Here is a 17,413-nt window from a genome sequence, read left to right as displayed (position 1 = left end):
CCATGATTCACAACCAGCCAAGACAAATGCAACAAGGCTGTTCTCTGTAAGACTGTTGTTCTGCATCATATGCTTTGATAGCACTGCCTAAAGTATAATAGAATTATATACAGATTGAAAAAGAAATGCTGACTAACGCTGCTGCATTTGATCTGTTTTGTGAGTGAAAAGCCAGACTGTTCTTCCAAGCACTTCCTGGGCTTCAGAAAATGAAATGCAATTGTAAATTTGACACTAACAGAGAAATACTGACCTATTATAGAATAGTGGAAGAAAGTATATGGCTATTGTAAATTTATCATTTTGAATTAGAAACACAACCAATCCAAACTATCAGTAATGCTGAAGTTGTCTGGCAGCTGAAAGTTCTGAGTATACTTTGACATCGTAATGGTGGTGGTTCTAAAATTTTCTTGGTTCAAGACAACTTTTATGTTCATCCTGATGCAGGACTTGTTCTTTTCAAGCAAATGATTATGGAAAACTGGAAATCCTACATTTTTGTTGGCTGTACTGGAGATGTGATAGTTTAGTCTTTCTTGCCAAAGCATCTAAGTGCAAACTCCATATATAAATACAGTTACTGAGATCTTACGGTACTCCAGAGAACTTGAAGATAGGCTGACTGATGGATGCTATGTTTGTGACAGACACACAATCCATGCATGCACAGTAGAGCTTCCCAGACATGTCTTTTCGAAGGCAAATCTTTGAAGGTAAAAAGTCCTAAGGTTGATTGCTAAAATCCACAACTCCAGGGCAATCTCACCATGAATGCTGGGATCAGAGTCTTTGGAAGTACCAGGTCTCTATGGCTAGGTATCCTGAGGGATGCTCAATTAGAGCAATGAATGCTGGAAGAACTGGGATCTCTGGAGTTCTGTAAATCCTCCCAAGTGTGCCTGAAGGGTTATCCTAGAAAAGCGTACTCTGAAGTCCTGGAGCCTTTCTGCAAAGCAGAGACTTCTCTAAGGCCTGGTGAGCTTACATGATGGACCTATTCTAAGCAATGAACCTCAGGGATTCCAAGTTGTGCTGTTTAGGATTAATTTACAGCCACATAGCCAGAGGTCTTGAAATCTTGTTGTAGATCATAACTATATCTTTTTGCAATAAGGAAGGGTCGGGGGGGAGAAGTCAGTCAGCTCTTATCTTCACAGGGTGTGATACAGTATGCCAAATTTGTTCTGTTACATTCATTGGGAGAATCAGGAAAAGGCTAGGAAAATCTATGTATTTTTTTAAAAAAAGAAAAAGACATCCAGAGATCAGGGCAGCATTATCTCTGTGACCTTGCACACATCCCTTTTCTATTTAGAAGACTGGACACAACCTGACTTTATTATCTAAGGAGACTTTTGGGCAGTTCCAAAATACGACCTGACATGATAGAAGAGGAGAAGACATGCAGTGACAAGACTGTCTAATGGGTGCATTGTTACAGGTAGGAAAGAGATCTAGTGTCCAGGCATTGTCTGCTTATTAATGTGCCAAAGCAGCAATGTTATCACATGGTGACAGAGCTCACGTCAGAGCTACGTGTTCAGCAGCAAGAAAGACAATGTCTCAACAAAGCTGAGGGCACATCACCAGCCTGCACAGAGGTACTGGGGAAAAACCGCTAAGAGGAACCAGTCAAATACAAGGGGTAGATCTAAAAGCAAGAGCCTTTAGACAGTCAGGTTGGGGACAAGTTCATTGCCCAAAATTCTCTTTACCTCCCTGGGAGGAAACAAGCATCTCCAAGGCAATAATCCTGTCATCTGCAGGTGGCTCAATCTTCTCATTGACTGAAAAGGGAGCCATGGAAGATTAGGCTGAATTAAAACAGATGTCTTACTTCCAGGTGCCTGTATTTAGCTGAAATAATTCCACCTGGAGCAGATTTCACTGTTTTAGCTGGATAATCTTTGCTATATTCTGGTTGTCTCTTTGCTCCAACTGTGTCCTTTCTATCTCTTCACACCAGCTAGATTTCACACCTGCCTCTTATACCCTCACCTACCCATTCCCCATCAACCTGCTTTTATCATTCATTGCCACTTGAAAGGAAATTATCAACATTATGCAGCTCTTCCACCTCATTAATCAAGGACTTAAATTGAAAAGTTGAAGGTGAAACTTTCAAGCATTTGTTGCATTGTTTATAACTAGATACTGGAGCAGTAAAAGAGAAATAACAGCATCGATATTTTGAAACAGGCTGAGATGATAGAAACAAATTTCATTAAACACCCCGTGGTTTTAATGGGATCAAATAGACATAAATTCAGGGCAAGAATCCCATAGACCATATGAGGCCCTAGGAATGACAGACACCATGGAGAGGTTTTGTATAGCACTGTGAAGTATTATACATGCAAGCTGATGAATGCAACCATTTGACTGAAGTCCAGTTTGCCTGATGCAAGAAAGGAACTAAAATAGATCAGATAAAATAAATTTGGAGAAAAAAATGGAATCTGTGTGCTAAATATATTTTCTTTTTGCAGTAAACACTTCTGAACATTGATGAAAAAGTTCTTTCTGCTAAAATAAACCCTACATATTGTAAAAATAAATTTTATTCAGGCCAACAAAATGGATAGAAATTAAAAAGCTTCTTACTGAAGAACAAAAGGCACTGAAATAAAATAAGAACTTTCTTAGAAAAATACCATCTTTCATTACAATTACCACATAAGACTTTTAAAAATCCTTAAGAATTGAGTAATGGATATCACATACTACATATGATCAATCTGTAGATTTTTGTATATGTCGGTACGTCAATACATATAGACTGATAAGACTAGCTTTTATTTTATATATTTATCTATAGACTTAGATTTTGAAGCTATATTTCCAGTCTTGAAATCTTTGGATGTTAGACACTGAAATGCCTTTTAAAAAACGTGGACCTATTTTTCTGTTCATAAAGTAAGACTATTTGCACACTCACACCTTGCAACTTTAAGCAGTGCAGTAGCTCAATACTCTTAAGAATGTTCTCCGCCCCTTTGGATAAAGCCTTGGGTTAGCCACAATATCTTTTTGTGCAGGCTGGCAGATAACTTTCAGATGGTAAAAATACTGGATCTATCCTGACTTATCTCATTATCAATTTGCAGCTACCTAGACCTGTGATTTTACTCCTAAGGAACATGTCTCTCATTCCCATGCAAAAGAAACAAACAGCCAAAAAATAACTCCCCTACAAAATCCATTCAAAGGTGTATTAAGTTCTAAGACAAAAAATCCTAGATATACCTTGTCTAAATTCCCTTCTTGTACTGAATCTTGAGCAACTACAAAAATCAAATACATTTTCCATCAACTGTAAAAATTCACAAAAATGTTATGCCATCTCCACAACATTTTTGTTGTTTATAAATATAATTATAGTTAAAGTATTACTGTAACATCAAGATTTGTCAAAGAAAGATATGAAAGGCAGTATCCTGAACTATTTTTGGTTTAAAAAGATTTGTGGATCCCTAGCTAATTTTGTCCTTACCTTTCCCACAAAAGGTTGGTTGCTCTGTGCTATTTTTGTTCCTTACCATTAAGTGATGGGAAGCAAGAGGTTCCTCAGGGTCAATCTCTGCATGCCAAGTTCAACAACAACCTTTTAGTGTGTTTCTTGGAGAACATATTTTCACTGGACTGTGAAACCATTTAACTGACAAACTCAACTTTGCTCTACTATGCGATCTAGAGGTTTTCACAGATACAACAAGAAGTGAGACAAGCTGCTAATGATCTCTGAAGGAAAGGAAAGTAATTCCAGGGAATTCAGTGAGCATTGATAAGGCTTGAAATACCTCTTCTGTTTTACACCTGGGCTGATGAACTGATCTCTGCTGAAGGTATATGAAGGTAACAAGAGGAACAGAGAGGCATCCTGGCATAATTCAGGGCTCCCAATCTCTGGGGCACGCTTTGTTAACAGAATACAGCTATTTCAAAGGAACATGCACAAAATCAAAAGCATGCCTTCTGTTTTCCCCTGGGGACAGTAAAATGGGTGTTTGGGAGGGGAACAACTGTGCACAGTGTCTGAGTCCTGTGTCAGGTCAGGCAAAGAGCTGGGAATGACATGGCCAGAGGCACCATTTATGTCCCAGCTCTCTTCCCAGGACAGTTATGCTCAAGCAAGCTGAGTCTGGGAATTGATGGTTTAAATTATCTGTGCACACAACTCAACACTGAGAATACTTAATATCTAACCTCAATTCACTCTTTGTCTTCACTTTCTTATCTGCACAATTGAATTTAATTCCTTCCCCCATGGAAGCAGTGAAGATGAGTTCAGTAATGCCTCTGGAGTGCAGTGAAAAGGTAATGAACAATACAAGGATTATGGAGCATTCAAGCTTTTTGGATGAACTATACTCTACCAGAGCTGAGAGCATTCAGTGCTGATTATGTACCAGCAGTGCATTTACTCTGTTCAAGGAAAAATATAATTTCGAAGAAACAGTGATCAGCTGCAAATGAAACTGGTCTAGGTATGGCATTATGAATTATGTTGTTATATATATGTATTTCACCCACTATGGAACGGCAGGTGCAAATGGTTTGTACAATCAGCATTGAACAGCCCTTCAAATATTTATGGCTTAGTTTCACCACCTAGTCCAATAGCATCAGATTGTTCAGTTGCTTGAGTATTTATGCAGTAAGGCATCTATATAAGTGGGATAGCTCTTCCCTTAACCCAGTATCTTTAGAAGGGACAGTAGCCATTATCTTTAGACCACACACTTTCTTTCATAACTTGAATGGCAAGTCTGACTTTCACAGTACTCCTATAAATGCCAAAAGCAAATATATATAATTAGCAGTTAAATTTTTTTAAGCAGTCTTTTGAATTTCCTTTGCAAAATGTTCTGGAATGTAAATGAATTGTAGTTCATTATCATAGTGGAAGATTAAAGGAGATTTAACTTACTACATCTATCTTAACATTATTGGCCCTTTTTCTTCTCCTATTTTTTTGCCTCTGTAAAACAGGGTTTTGGTAAAGAACAGGAATATAAGCCAAGAAAAAATGTTTAATGTCCTGGAGTGTATGCAAAAATAAATTGTAACCCTGGATTGACTGTTATGTTCCATATGAGTTGGCTAGTAGGGTTAATAAAGTTCAAATTAATCAAAGATGCCCATCCAAACCATTTCAGGTTCATGCACCTAAGCCTTCCATACCAGTAGACTGTAGACGGTGATGGTGTAGTTGTCACGATCTAGAGAAACATGAAAGATACTCTATTTTTGGAGTGTATTACGTGCTTAAACAGAAGTGTTTGGCGCCATTTTAGATGCCCTACGTATCCAAGCTGGCCACCCCATGCCTTGCCAAAAAAAGGTACAGGTTTGCTGTAGGGTATTTATTACACATACAACCTCTCTGTGAGTATATCAGAGTTCAAAAATGGGACCAGGAGCCTCTTTGTAGGCACCTGAGTTGCTTTCTTTATGTTTATTTTGATTTACTCTCCTAATTCATAACAACCAAACTTGCTAAATGCCTGAGTTTGGAGTAAGGGGCTATGGACAGGTACTTAAATATGGAGATAGAGTACAGAAATTCTGCACATTTCTGCTTTTGAACTCTGCTCTACAATAATGTTGTAGACAGAAATGGAGCCAGCCAAAAGTATTGGTCCATTCTCTCAGGTACTTTCGCACAGGAGTCTATAAATCTCTTTAAAGAAAAAGTATATCCTCATTTACTGCTTGTAAATCTCTATTAAGCTCAACAGGTTTACATGATAAGTGGAGCATGCATAATTTTACTCATTGTCCTTTAATCTCCATGGCTTCATTGAACCTGTTTGTGGCATGTTTTTATCAAAATTGATTTAATACAGAAAATAGTTTCTTGCTTTCACAAAAATATTTTGGAGAGGGTAAGGAGCAAGGCTTATATCCTAGCTATTACCATAGACAGCCTTAATTTATAAAGCAATACGTAGCCAATGTGTACAGTACTGCAATCCAATATTCATTAAAGTGTTGTACCTCCAAACATCTGCATGTTCCTTATCTTTGCCAGCACTTACTACATTCTCTCGGTGTTGCTAGAATAATATAATGAAGATATTCTTATCAGATAGTTAATAGTAAGAAATACAGTTTTCAAGTGTGCACAAGGATTAGATCCACAAAGGGATACAAGACCTGTAGGCAGAATAAATGAATGTATAGCTTGTCTGTGAAACACAGAAAGGCCTTTATAGCATTGCTCAAAAGCTCCCAGAGTCCTGCACAGACCAGTTCAGCATCGTACATGCAGCTCTAGGCAAGGCCAGAAGTGAATATTTAGGGATGTAGGAAACTGCTCATCCCCTTCTCTCCCATTAACAGGCATGTAAGGATTTGAACATCTCAATACAGTGGACCTAAACTTCGTATTTGGGAGCCCAGTCCCATGAAGGGTTTTAGTCATTGAAATATTCCGTGATTCAATGTCTAAATTACGTACACAGTACTGAAAGTAAAATTCACCATGCAAGAGACCTAATTTCCCCATAAATCGCATTTTATGCTCACTTTGAGTATCAAGTGCCTAGCTGAGGTCCACAGCCTATGAATACTGAGTGCTAAGACAGCCTGGAGAAGAGGAACAGCAGGAACTGGAAAGAGGAATGGGTCTCAAACACTGCCTCTCACCAGCACTTAGAAGCCTATCTCAGGGCTTCAGTTAGATATCTACATGAGACTGAGTTTCAGCATCCAAAACATCTTCCTTTCCTGAAATGCTTAAACTATATCCCCCAAGAGTAGTGTGAATGTTCGGCACTGCAGCTTTATGGCTAAAATTCTTGCACAGGGAACAGGAAACCTGCCTTTTCTCAGCCTGAGGGAAGACTGAACCTGTCCCAGGAGAGTACTAGGGCAGGAATAATGGTGTGGGGGTGAAACATTCACTACTCCTGCTAAAAATAGGAGAAAGGGAAAATTAGGGAGAGAGAATTAAAGAAGACAAAAAAAACAACAGGTGTCTTTAGCCTCCTTACTAAGGGTCCCTACTAGGAAGCGAGGGCATCAAAGCTAGGCTTTGCACACACACTGCAGGCCTTTTCTGTTTTCTTTATCCTCAAGCTATACGATTGTAATGTTAAAGTGTGAAATATTTGAATGCTAGAGGAGCAAGCACAATGGTACTCAACTGAAAACAGGACTGAAGTCCAAAGAGTGTCTCAGGATCCTGCCAAAACCTGCTTCCATCAGCAAAATATTGTGATTGCAAGAAAACATCTGATTGCACTGAATACTTGTCTACATATGATTATTTTATATTATCTTGTAAAAACAGAGTCCTTGTTTGCAGCTCTAAGGCATTGCCTGTGGGAGGGAAGTTTTCCATAACTAATAAAAGTGTATGTAAAATGAACATTCAGACAGTCATTGTTAAGGAAGAGAACTCCCTTTATTTTTTGTACTCTATTTAAATACTGTAAAAGGCCATTAAAGATAGGCAGAGCACTGTTCCATCTAGCCTAAATTGCAGCTGATCCTGAATGCTTAGGGAAAGGATTTGAAGACAGAATAAAGTAAAAGCTTCCAGGTTTGCTAAGTGTAGGGGTATCCTTGTCCAGAGATCACATCTCTGCCACTGTGACTAAGAGCCACTGATTATGGCTGGTTTGACACTACGGATGGGGTTCAGGAACCAAAGCACAGTCTGTAGCTCCATTTTAGATGGAAGACACATTTATAAAGGCTTTTCAAATTTAGGGTAGATTTTTACTAGAATAGCAAAAGTTACATGTGGTTACCCATATTTAACTGGAGGTCATGGCACCATTGAAAGTGTTTTCCCAAAGAAAAAGTCTCCTGGCTTTTTTTATCATAATCAAAACAAGACATTTTTCTTTGGCCTCAGTTTTGGAAATGGCAACACCATTCTAGATTAAATCTTAAACACTCAGACAGATATCAGCCAACACCACCAACAACCAAAGAATAAAATAAAATCATCTAAATAGAAAATGTTAATCTTAAATATTTAAAACCTGGTAAACCTACAAGTAGGTTTAAGGACCTGTTTTGGCAAGAGTCAGGCAGTCCTGACAAGAAGTGGCTCTCCTGATGTTTAAATAAATAATTTCATTAGTGGGTCCAGTTTTGGGATCCCCAACAAAAAAGAGATATTAACTGACTGAAGTGAACCTAGTGAAAGGTCATCAAGGTGACTAGGGGCTGGACCACATGATGTACAAGAAGAGGCTGAGGGAACTGGGTTTGTTCAGCCTAGAGAAGAGGACACTAATGGGGGGATATTACTGCTGTTATCCACTAATGAAATTGCTGTTTATGAATAGTTGGAGCCAGGCTTGTCCTAGAGGTGCACATTGGAAGGACAAGAGGTAATGGTTACACGTTGTGGCATGGGATATTCCAGCTGATACCAGGAAAAAAGCTCACCAGTGGCTAGACACAGGCACAGGTTGCTGAGAGAGGCGGTGGAATATCTGTCCCTGGAGAAATTCAATATTTGACTGGACAAGGACCTGAGCAATCTGATCTATCTTTGTAGTCAGCCTGTGTTGAGCAGTAGTTTGGACTAAATGGCCTTGAGTGGTCATTACGTGCATTATCCTTCTTTCTGACTGAAGTTGTGTTCCAGCTTTGTCTGGGATTATTTTCCTCTTCTGCACTTTATTTGTCACTACTGGTTATGTACTGTTTCATCCTGCTGTCCATATTATCCTTTATATCTGCTCCCTGGAACATGTCAATTTGTACTGACTGTTTAATTTTTTACACAACACTTGCTTGACCAAATTTAGAAGATGATGCACAGTGTACTTGCCACCTCTGTGATCACTTCATCTGAAGCGCCTTGCTGTGCCATCGGTTTGGACGTACATTGTGCTAAATACTGACAAGACTGTACACTCCCATACATTCCACCAGCAGTTTGCTGACCACAAATGTTTGCAGTTTGCACAGTTCCCAAACATCCACATTCTCTATAGATTCACACACTCCAATAGTATAAACCACTCTGACAGAAAGGATGTGGAACGCATTGTTAAAGTGATTCAGTAAGGCTGCATTCCTGCTGCAGGCACTATTCTGAACAGCATAATTACGATGAGCATTTAAAGATGCCCATAAAAGAGCAAAAAACTCATCAAAACAAATTTGCCTAAAAAATGTTCTTTTTGCTGCAGCCACCCTGAACAACTGGCAGGGAGCTTTTTAACCACATCTACTAAGCACCATGTTTGTCTGGTTGTTGGCTTTCTTCTCTGACTTTTTGTATCGTTCCCTGGTGATGCCCACTGTGAGAACATTTAGCATGGTCACTGCTAGGTTTGAGTCTAGGGTTTAGAGCAGAAGAACAGGTATAGCAAGTCTATAGGGATCAATATGATCTTTATGTGAGCTGCAGTCAAGGCACACAGAGGGTGAGGCTGGGCTTTACTTAATTTCCCCTTTGCATCACTGTTATAATGCCCAGGGGCCACTCAGCAACTGGATGGGGAATTTGATGACGGAAAATATTGTTCTTCCTCACTTTTTTTCCACAATATGGAGTTCTTGTTTTTCTGTCTTTTTTTTTTTCAGTGGTGATGGATTCTCAAATATAGGAAACAGGCCTATGTTTCTGTAGTGTGAAGCATCTGGCATGCTTGGGATATCAGAATTGACAGCTAATATAAAGAACAAAATTAATTTTCCTTACCAGCAAAAGCTTGTTTCTTATTTGTTTAAATGCAAGGACAGGAGATTCTGACTCTTCTTAGTGAGAAATTTTTCCACAACTGCTTCTTAAAGCTATAACATTAGCCTTGTTATACTGACTTATTGTTCCACAGATAATCACCACATACTGTAGCACCACTTGTGTAATGACCTAATCATGTAAAAGACAAAATTAATGCAGAAGTTTCCTTAAGAAACTTTTAAAATGTAAAATTGATAGTCCTCATGGAAATGTAGCCCAATACAGGTTTTCCTCTGAGCCTTCTACTCTAGTGACACTTTTAATATGTGCTAATTATGCACATTCAGCCTTCTATTACAAAGTATTAGGCAAATGCTAATTACTGTTTGATCGTTGGAGAGCTTAGAATATTATACACAATCTTTAAACTTTTTAAGTTCTATGAAATAGACATACGCTCCATTCTCCTGGAGAAACTGGCTGCTCATGTCTTGGACGGGCATATGCACCACTGGGTAAAAAACTGGCTGGACGGCCGGGCCCAAAGAGTCATGGTGAATGGAGTTAAATCCAGTTGGCAGCCGGTCACGAGCGGTGTTCCCCAGGGCTCAGTACTGGGGCCGGTCTTGTTCAATATCTTTATCAATGATCTGGACGAGGGGATCGAGTGCACCCTCAGTCAGTTTGCAGACGACACCAAGTTGGGCGGGAGTGTTGATCTGCTCGAGGGTAGGAAGGCTCTGCAGAGGGACCTGGACAGGCTGGATCAATGGGCCAAGGCCAACTGTATGAGATTCAACAAGGCCAAGTGCCGGGTCCTGCACTTCGGCCACAACAACCCCATGCAGCCTGGGGAAGAATGGCTGGAAAGCTGCCTGTCGGAAAAGGACCTGGGGGTGTTGGTCGACAGCCGGCTGAACATGAGCCGGCAGTGTGCCCAGGCGGCCAAGAAGGCCAATGGCATCCTGGCCTGTATCAGCAATAGTGTGGCCAGCAGGAGTAGGGAAGTGATCGTGCCCCTGTACTCAGCACTGGTGAGGCCGCACCTCGACTACTGTGTTCAGTTTTGGGCCCCTCACTACAAGAAGGACACTGAGGTGCTGGACCGTGTCCAAAGAAGAGCAACAAAGCTGGTGAAGGGTGTGGAGAACAAGTCTGGTGAGGAGCGGCTGAGGGAACTGGGGTAGTTTAGCCTGGAGAAAAAGAGGCTCGGGAGAACTGAAAGGAGGTTGTAGCGAGGTGAGTGTCAGTCTCTTCTCCCAAGTAACAGGTGATGGGACAAGAATACATGGCCTCAAGTTGTGCCAGGGCAGGTTTAGACTGTATATTAGGAAAACTTTCTTCACCGAAAGGGTTGCCAAGCACTGGACCAGGCTGCCCAGGGAAGTGGTTGAGTCAACATCCCTGGAGGTATTTAAAAGACATGTAGATGTGGTGCTTAGGGACATGGTTTAGTGGTGGACTTGGCAGTGTTAGGTTAACAGTTGTACTCGATGATCTTAAAGGTCCTCAATGATTCTATGATTCTATGCTGAAATTCATGTCAATGAGAAGCCTGGAAAGAAGAGCTCCTTTTCCCCTCTTCATTTTAAGGGAGGTAGCTATTAAAATGCAAACTGCATGCAGAGCTATTTGAATTAAGAGAAAGACAAACAAAGAATTCTATTGTTTAAAATGTTAATAGTTTTGACATGCTGTAGCTGCTCCAGGATAACCTTTGCTTTGGGAAAAGGGTTTACTTGGTCATGTTTCCAATTTCAGAGGAAAACTATAACCCTAGAGCCACGGTAGTTTTTTCTCAGATGTCAACATTTTTCGTCTACATCCAGAAAATGCAAAGATATATCTATGTACCTCAGATTTAGGCTCCCTTGTGTAATTCAAGAGTGCTGCATTTACTCTTTTTAAGGATACTGCATAACTGAATAGTTTGAAGAGATGACAGACTAAATTGTGGCCTGGAAACTAACCTTAGCTTATTAATAAGGACTTAATAAAACTATTTATTTCATTTATTAAAAGATGACTAGACCACAGTTTGTACGTATGTGAATAAAAAACCAGCAGGTTTTGGCTGAGATTCATTCATTCAGCTCACAGCTGAAGTGTTCTGTGGAGATGTGTGTCTGCCTCCTTCAATGATACAGGGAACTTAGGTACCTAATGAATTGCCTGAGATGACGATGGGTGAATCTGGGGCCTTATCATTTGGGTGGGCTAAGGCACTACATCAACCCAAGTCTGAAAGTGGAACCCAGCAAACGTGAAACTGGAACTACAGGAAGCCACTAATTAGGAACCACTAGAGATCAGTGTGTAAAATACATCATTTTAGATGCAAGAGATTTTGGAAGGCAGAGTTTCTCTGAACATTACAGTCTAGATTAACCACAAGCTATTTGACCACATGGTATCTGACTATTGATCTTTATTCATGCTCATGAATATTTGTTTATGCAAACAGTTCCCTTGACTTGACCTGTACTGCTTGCAGAGGAAGGGCTTATTCAGCACAGGCAGTACTGGCATAATCTGGCCATATGAGTCTACGCTGCAAATAATAATGCTGCTTTTAGAAATGATAGTCATCTTGATAGTCATAATTCTCAGGGTTAATGGTTTCTTCAAACAAGTGCTTTGGGATGCTGAGTTACTTAAACCTTTCCTGAGTAAACAACAGTGTCAGAGGTTGAGGGCAATGGAGGTTCTTCCTTTTCCCACTGCATGTTTTCTGGAGAGCAGTTAGTCACCAAAATTTGAGAACTGCCTTTAGCTGAAACTAGCCCTTGCCCTTCTGAAACTGTGCCTTTTTCTCTGGGCTCTAATTTCTTTCTTTAAAAAGATAGGTTAATGATAAAACCCCCTCTGGTGTGTCAAGGTCTATGTGTCACCTATGCGTTTGTTCCTATTATCCTTCAGCCTCAGGATACTGTGAAAGCTGGATAGATACTGACCACCTGCTATTTTGGAAGGGCAGACTAATGTCTCCTCGCACAGAAGACCCCCCCTGCTCCTCCTCAGCATTGTAGCATTTATTTCTAAGGAAGTAATGTATCAAACTAATGAATTTTATATTGGTTTCTTATTTCTCGATGGTAAAAAACTGGGAAAATTTACTGGAGGAAATTTTTTTTAATATTTAAATGTGAATCTCATCCACAGAAGTTAGTTTGATTTGTCTGTAGGAAATGTCATTCTAAGCAGCCTGCCAGATTGATTAATTCCTTTGCAATAATACTAGATATTGGCTTTTTGAATGTTAGTAGCAATATTTACCCAGCAAAGGACAACACACCTTACAATGAAGGCTGGTGGTGAGGACTGTTTTATGCTGTGCTATCATGGGGGAAATCTCAGAAAGCCGTTCATCTGTGGAAGTCAGGTCCTTCTGAGAGGTTCCTCACAAGTAAGTGTACACAGGGTTTTCAATCATGCATGCTTGTTTGCTTAAGTGAAAGACAGATGTAGCTCTGCCTCCAGCTTCCTGCAATGCTCTAGCCAGGAACATATAGAGGAAAAGCCACTGACTCATTCTTCTCTGGAATATCAGGCACTGCCAATTAGTGTATTATAAATTCAACACTGCATTGTAAATTAAATATGATCAATGATGCCAAAAGCCTTGTCAGTTTGGTTGCTCTAAAAAAAGCCAAGTGTTTGGGAAAAATTGCAAAAGTGAAGAGAAACAGCATCTTAATGGGAAGCTCTGAGAGAGGTAACAGTATCAAAACCCGACCAAAACATTTCAGAAAAGTTGGTGCATGAACTTGTCCATGTGATGACAATTTAAATGAAGATATCAAACTTAAATGCTTGCAGTTAAGGCTACTAAGTCCCTCCTTCTACAATTTCATTTCAGTCAAGACCAACTATCTTTGGCCTGACCTGGTCCAGCTTGTGTTCCTAAAACAAGAAACAGGGAAGAGACCATGGCACAGCAAGAGACATACCATCTAGCAAGGGAGACATCCAAAGGTAGGGAGGACCTAGGATAGTCCAATCCGATAGGATTGAACAATCACACAGGAAGACATTTAAGGCTGACATGGCCCACACAAAGTAGGCTTTCAATAATCCCAGACTGAAATTTTTATTTTAAACTATCAGGACAGAGTGGGACTTTTTCCCCCCATTTTAAAAATGCTAGGGGATTTTCTTATTCCTTCTGATGTAAAATATTTTGTTTGAAGTTGAGTGACAAGTTCTCATCAATGGTTTTGCACAGCAGAAATACTCTCCATGTGTATTTTAATGAAAATACTCACTTGAATATGCTGGTCAGCGCTATTTGCAGTAGGTAGGTCTGTCATATTAGAAAGAAGCATACTTTAGGTAACTGAGGTTAGTGACAACACTCCAGAAATGACACTGTGCCTCATTCTAATACATGAAAAATAATTATCATGGCAAAGGAACCCTTTTTTAAAAGTAGACTAACAAAGAAAAAAAATGGACAGAAGAATCAGAACAATTTCTGGCCTGGAGAAAATAGATATTAAAAATCATATCAACATGTATGTTTCAGGGCACTGCTTAATCACAGGAAGGAGCCCCTGATATCTTTTGTCTTCCCTCACTGTAATATATCAGGTGGCAACAGTTTGGATTTTTAAACTCTTCCCAAGTTGTCTACTACTCTTGCTAGGTATCGAAGGAGATGGACCATTTGCCTGTTTTGGTAGGTCAATAATTCATGACGAAACTCTCTACTGTATCTTCCCACCTCAGGAATGCTTGGCAAAACCACAGGGGTCAAAACACTTTTCACTGTATTTTCTTTAGTAATACATTTACCCAGGACCCACGGTAATATCATCCACTCGACGATGGTTGGTGGCGGTCCCTGCATCTTGAAGTCTGACCTGTCAATGTGCTGAGAGGCAAGCAACAGCAGGAACAGAAAAGTCAAGTAGGATGCAGTATGGCAGATAAATTTGATAAATGGCTTTCTGATAAACAGCCCTAATGGGCTTTTGGGAGCTATCAGGTAGCACACAGAGAAGACTGGGAAAAGGAGTCCTATCACAACACATGTCAACATCTTCACAGCCCAGTGTCGCCTCCTCCATCCGGGGAACTCATCGTACCAGCGGGATGCAAGCAGCTGCTGGCAGTTGGGCTGAGCAACAAACTACAGAGAGAAGAAGAAAGGAAGATGGTTAGTTCCTTGTTACCTCTGTAAAGTTATTTTCATGCTACGTATGTTACGATAAGTAACATTTGGATAGTGATTAAAAAAAAATAAATCCACAGCCTGTGCAAGCCCACTCATACTGATAATCCCAGTAAGACAGGGCTGGGTCAGCCTGCCCTTCCTTCAGTGCAAAAAGTATAGTACAAAGCCATCAAAATTCACTTTTCACAATAAAGCTTGACTTCCCTGTTGGTTGATTACACAAGGAGCCAACAGACTGTAAAACACATGTACCCCAAAAGCTGATTTCAAACTGAAAAACAAGTTCACAAATACTTCCATTATTCAACCAGCAACATTTGTGGAGAATTCACAGAACGCGAGGTGCAAGTCACTATGAAAATGAAAAGCATGATTGAGATCTGTAAACAGGGAAACTGAATTCCACAGCCATGAACGAACTATTCTCAGTATCTTCCCTGCTAATTCTCTAAAAATCAGGCTTACATGCTTTTATACTGACTAACCTCTTACAGATAGATTACATAATGCTTGCACAATACGAACTGAGCACTAACATTCCCCAGTGCTTCACTAATCCTTGTCAGGATATACTCCTATCCTGTACCATATTTTATGGTCTGTCTGTTCTCCATGATGTGATTTCAGTTTTTAAAATATGATCCTTAAAATTTAATTTCACAAAAAAAACCCAAACCCAGTCAATATTTAATATTTTTCAGATAGCTTTTCAAAGAAGCTTTAAGTATATTCTAGGGTTTTATGTCATATTTTTATTTGATCACTAGTTCCTATTTTCCCTAATGGTTTCTTTTATAAAGGGAACATAGAGTAGCAGCATGCTGGACTTGACATAAGAAATAGAAAATAAAGGCAACATATATCAAAGAGAGCCAGAGTTGTTGCAGTTTGTTTAAAAAAAAAAAAAAAGACATTGTGGTGCATTGACCTTGGCTGGATGCCAGGTGCCCACCAAAGCTGCTCTATCACTCCCCTCCTCAGCTGGACAGGGAGAGAAAACATAACGAAAGGCTTGTGGGTCGAGATAAGGACAGGGAGAGATCACTCACCAATTACCATCACGGGCAAAACAGACTTGACTTGGAAAAAATTAATCTAATTTATTGCCAATCAAATCAGAGTAGGATAATGAGAACTAAAACCAAATCTTAAAACACCTTCACCCCACCCCTCCCTTCTTCCCAGGCTCAACTTCACTCCCATTTTCTCTACCTCCTCCCACCCAGAAGCACAGGGGGATGGGGAATGGGAGTTGCGGTCAGTTCATCACACGTCTGTCTCTGCCGTTCCTTCCTCCTCACACTCTTCCCCTGCTCCAGCGTGGGGTCCCTCCCACAGGAGACAGTCCTCCATGAACTTCTCCAACATGAGTCCTTCCCACGGGCTGCAGTTCTTCACAAACTGCTCCAGCGTGGGTCCTTTCCACGGGGTGCAGTCCTTCAGGAACAGACTGCTCCAGCGTGGGTCCCCCACAGGGTCACAAATCCTGCCAGGAGCCTGCTCCAGCACAGACTCTCCACAGGATCACTGCATACTTCGGGAGCATCCACCTGCTCCTGTGTGGGGTCCTTCACGGGCTGCAGGTGGATATCTGCTCCACCGTTAACCTCCATGGGCTGCAGGGGGACAGCCTGCCTCACCATGGTTTTCACCACAGGCTGCAGGGGAATCTCTGCTCCAGCGCCTGGAGCACCTCCTCCCCCTCCTTCTTCACTGACCTTGGTGTCTGCAGAGTTGTTTCTCTCACATTTTCTCACTCCTCTCTGGCTGCTGTTGTGCAGCAGTTTTTTTCCCCCTTCTTAAATATGTTATCACAGAGGCGCTCTGTGATGGGCTCAGCCTTGGCCAGCAAGCGGGTCTGTCTTGGAGCCATCTGGCATTGGTTCTATCGGACATAGGGGAAGCTTCTAGCAGCTTCTCACAGAAGCCACCTCTGTAGCCTCCTGCTACCAAAACCTTGCCGTGCAAACCCAATACAGTTACACACATGCATATATGCATACATTGGATTAAATCATTAGCTTAATAAAGCTATGCAGAAACTTCTTTATCTTATTAAATAATAAAATTGTTAATTTACACCAAATAATTTCAGATTTGAATTCTAATCAAATGCACCTAGTTTGGGATTTTACATTATTTTGATAATACTTATAACGACAGGAGCCAAATTCCTTTGGGGATGAATAATAGGTAACTTCTCAAACAGTTTCTGAAATCACTGGGATTACTACCGGTAGACAATGCTATTTAGTTTGGAATGAAACAAGAGTCAGCATGCATCTTTCTATATATGTCTGGATCTTGTCAGAAATGTTAACCTGAGCCAATTTCAAAGCTGGTGTATGTTAATGAAATGCCAGTGTCCTTAGCAGAGACATATTTGCCTACCAGACACCAGCACTGAAGCTGCCTCTGACTGTTGTGAAAGAGAAGAAAATTTACTCATACCGTAAGCATCTTGAAAATAGCCTTAAAGAAGGGTAACAGAGTCTTCTCTTCCATTAGGAAAAAAATGCATTCACAACATTTCAGGGTGTTTGTTTCAAGATACAAATGTCTGGAATAATACTGCA

At 40.4% G+C, this 17,413-nt stretch overlaps 1 protein-coding gene across 1 annotated transcript in view; it reads right to left on the bottom strand.

Moving 5' to 3' along the window:
* Nucleotides 1-17,413, bottom strand: part of TRPC4 (transient receptor potential cation channel subfamily C member 4) — a 172,213-nt gene that overhangs the window by 32,280 nt on the left and 122,520 nt on the right. The window contains exon 4 of the mRNA XM_076354478.1: nt 14,456-14,792. Coding sequence (XP_076210593.1) covers nt 14,456-14,792 — 337 coding nt within the window. The remainder of the gene's footprint in view (nt 1-14,455; nt 14,793-17,413) is intronic.

Source organism: Aptenodytes patagonicus, chromosome 1, assembly GCF_965638725.1.
Source record: "Aptenodytes patagonicus chromosome 1, bAptPat1.pri.cur, whole genome shotgun sequence".
Classification (NCBI taxonomy): domain Eukaryota; kingdom Metazoa; phylum Chordata; class Aves; order Sphenisciformes; family Spheniscidae; genus Aptenodytes; species Aptenodytes patagonicus.
The sequence above is the reverse complement of the archived record's forward strand: the minus strand, read 5'-3'. Positions and strand labels throughout refer to the sequence as shown.